Source organism: Glycine soja, chromosome 20, assembly GCF_004193775.1.
Source record: "Glycine soja cultivar W05 chromosome 20, ASM419377v2, whole genome shotgun sequence".
NCBI classification, from domain to species: Eukaryota; Viridiplantae; Streptophyta; class Magnoliopsida; order Fabales; family Fabaceae; genus Glycine; species Glycine soja.
The window spans coordinates 2675665-2678254 of record NC_041021.1 but is presented as its reverse complement, the minus strand read 5'-3'; the positions used below and the strand labels follow the sequence as shown (position 1 = coordinate 2678254).

Here is a 2590-nt window from a genome sequence, read left to right as displayed (position 1 = left end):
TGAAAAGTTTTTAAGGTTTAATGAATGCTATGATATTGATGGTCTTGATTTATTTTCAGAATTGAAAGTATTAAGAGAAGTGTTAAGAAAAGAAGTTAGCACACCAATAGAAGTATTGAGTTATATTAAAACTTTAGATTCTTTTCCAAATGTTTACATTGCATATAGAATTTTATTGACAATCCCTATAACAGTTGCTACTGTTGAAAGACGTTCTTCAAAATTAAAATTACTTAAATCATATCTAAAATCAACAATGTTACAAGATAGATTGAATGAGTTAGTTATTTTATCTATTGAAAGTAAAGTGTTAGAATTGTTTGATTATAAAACTCTGATAAATGATTTTGCAGTTAAAAAAACTAGAAGATTAATATAAAAATTGATATTTTATATAATATATTAAGTCTCTTTAAAATTCTTGTAAAAAAAGACATTTTTAAATAATAAAATAAAGCAACTCTTAATTTTAATGAAACATCCCTTTGTTAAACCGAATCTTCCATAATGTAAAAATTAATGCTTGATGGAAGTTTTTAATTTGTTCTATCCAATACACAAAGGGTTGTAAATATTTTTTTTATCATTTATATGTTGTAAATATGAATGCACTAGTAATTAGTTTAATGATAAAATATATTCTACAGATATATTTCTGTCTCTTGGCAACTCGTGAGAATTGAATATATTATAAAGATGAAAGGTCGTTACAATTTTTTTTAGAATAAATATTTATATACAATTCCTAGATTTTGTTATAAAATTCACATATTGTATGAGTATAAATACATGAGCACACACCAAACTAGTCTCAAATTAAGTAAGGTGCTAATTATTAGCGGCTAGCTAAGTAACCAAGTAATTAATGGAGAAAATGAGGGTGATAGTAATTACTGTATTCCTATTTATAGGTGCAGCAATTGCAGAAGATGTTGGTATTGGTCTCCTTAGCGAAGCTGAGGCGTATGTGTCTCCTAAGTTAAAAAAGTTCATCACACCTTGCACTTCGCATGTTGGTGAAACATGCAGTACTACTAGTAGTAGTGGAAGTGAAGCATTAATGCAGAACCAGGGTGGGTTGGCTCTTTGCCTTTTCGATTCTATGGAGAGATGCTTGGTAGACCATGGTGCCCAACTTTATCAAACAAGTGTTACTAACCTTCAAGTTGAACCTTCTGAAGTATTTCCAAGGAAGAATAATCCACAAGGTGGACGTAAGTCCAAATTAGATGACCATCAAGTTCAACCCTTATCATTTCGATTACCACCATTTCTATTACCACCAATGCTAAAACTAGGACCAACAAGTCCGATTATAAGAACGATTCCATCACCACCCATAGCTCCTCGAGATTTGTCACTCATTGAGACTATACAATTACGAACTGCCTTGAGAACCTGTACTCATGTCACTGCACGAACTTGTCTCACTGCTCCAAATGTTGCCACATCTGATTTAGAGGCTTGTCTCACTCCATCCATGAATCAATGCATCTATCCTCGTGGAGCTGAATATGGTACGTGTTGTTTTCCCAATTAATTCTCCGTTTTTTTTCATAAAAGAAACCATTTATAAATTATGAAATACGATTAATACACTTTTATTTTTGCATTTTACTTACAAACTTACTTCATGTATAAACCTTGTAAAAAATAAATTCTATCTTGACTTCTCACTACTTTATTATATACTTCTAATTGTTTTAGTTTATACAAATGTCATTCATATCAATAACATTTTATTCATACAAATACAGGAATAATGCATTCTTTCATGTGAAATTTTCGAGTAACAAAATCATGAAGAATATTTAATTTTTCTCCATTGATATTAAATAACTGGGGTTTTATCGATCAAATTTTATATTGTCCATATATTAAAAGAGAGATAAATACATTTTTTAAAATGGAAAATTTATGTAAAAATCTAACTCGAGAGAATTCATTTTACACAAATACATACACGTAAGTGCATTTAAATTTATGTGTAATCCCGTGTATAATACTATGTTTTAGTAGTATAATAATGTGGCTTTTAATGATTTTCTTTCTTAAATTAATTATATTTATCAGTTGTTTAGATTTTAATTAAGTTTTAAAAATTATTTTGTTGATGCAGGTAGCCCGCCTATTAGGGCGTAAATTATTTCAGGCATAAAGGAAAATATGTTGGAAGTATTGCTAGTAGAAGAATAGCCAGACATGCGTCAACTAGATTTAAGCTAGCTAGCTTGTTTTATGATGAAGGATTTGTTATACCTTCAAAATTCCAAGTAGCTACTACATTGACATGCATAAATAAACATTGAATGTCACGAACGATATGGTGTTCCTACTAAATAATAATAAAACATGCTTTATTTCTATTTTTTCGTTGGATTCTTAGCATGCATAATCAATTCAGGTTGAACCTAGCTGCATCTGTTGAACGGGGGAAATCCAAATCCGTGTTGAACCCCCAATCTTAACAACAGAGTTCTTTATATTAATATTTTGTATCATTAATTGGGCAAATTTAGACTCTATTCTTTGCATCGTTCTTCAAATATACTTTTTTTTAGGGAATTCTTCAAAGATACTTAAACATACT

The 2590-nt window shown here is 29.6% G+C and overlaps 1 protein-coding gene across 1 annotated transcript; it reads left to right on the top strand.

The window, feature by feature from the left end:
• Nucleotides 1–771: 771 nt before the first annotated feature.
• On the top strand, nucleotides 772–2373 carry LOC114402790 (nodulin-C51). The gene is made up of 2 exons (XM_028365467.1): nucleotides 772–1517; nucleotides 2120–2373. Exons 1-2 carry the CDS (start codon nucleotides 866–868, stop codon nucleotides 2140–2142), a joined length of 675 nt encoding a protein of 224 aa, XP_028221268.1. The 5' UTR covers nucleotides 772–865; the 3' UTR covers nucleotides 2143–2373.
• Nucleotides 2374–2590: the final 217 nt, after the last annotated feature.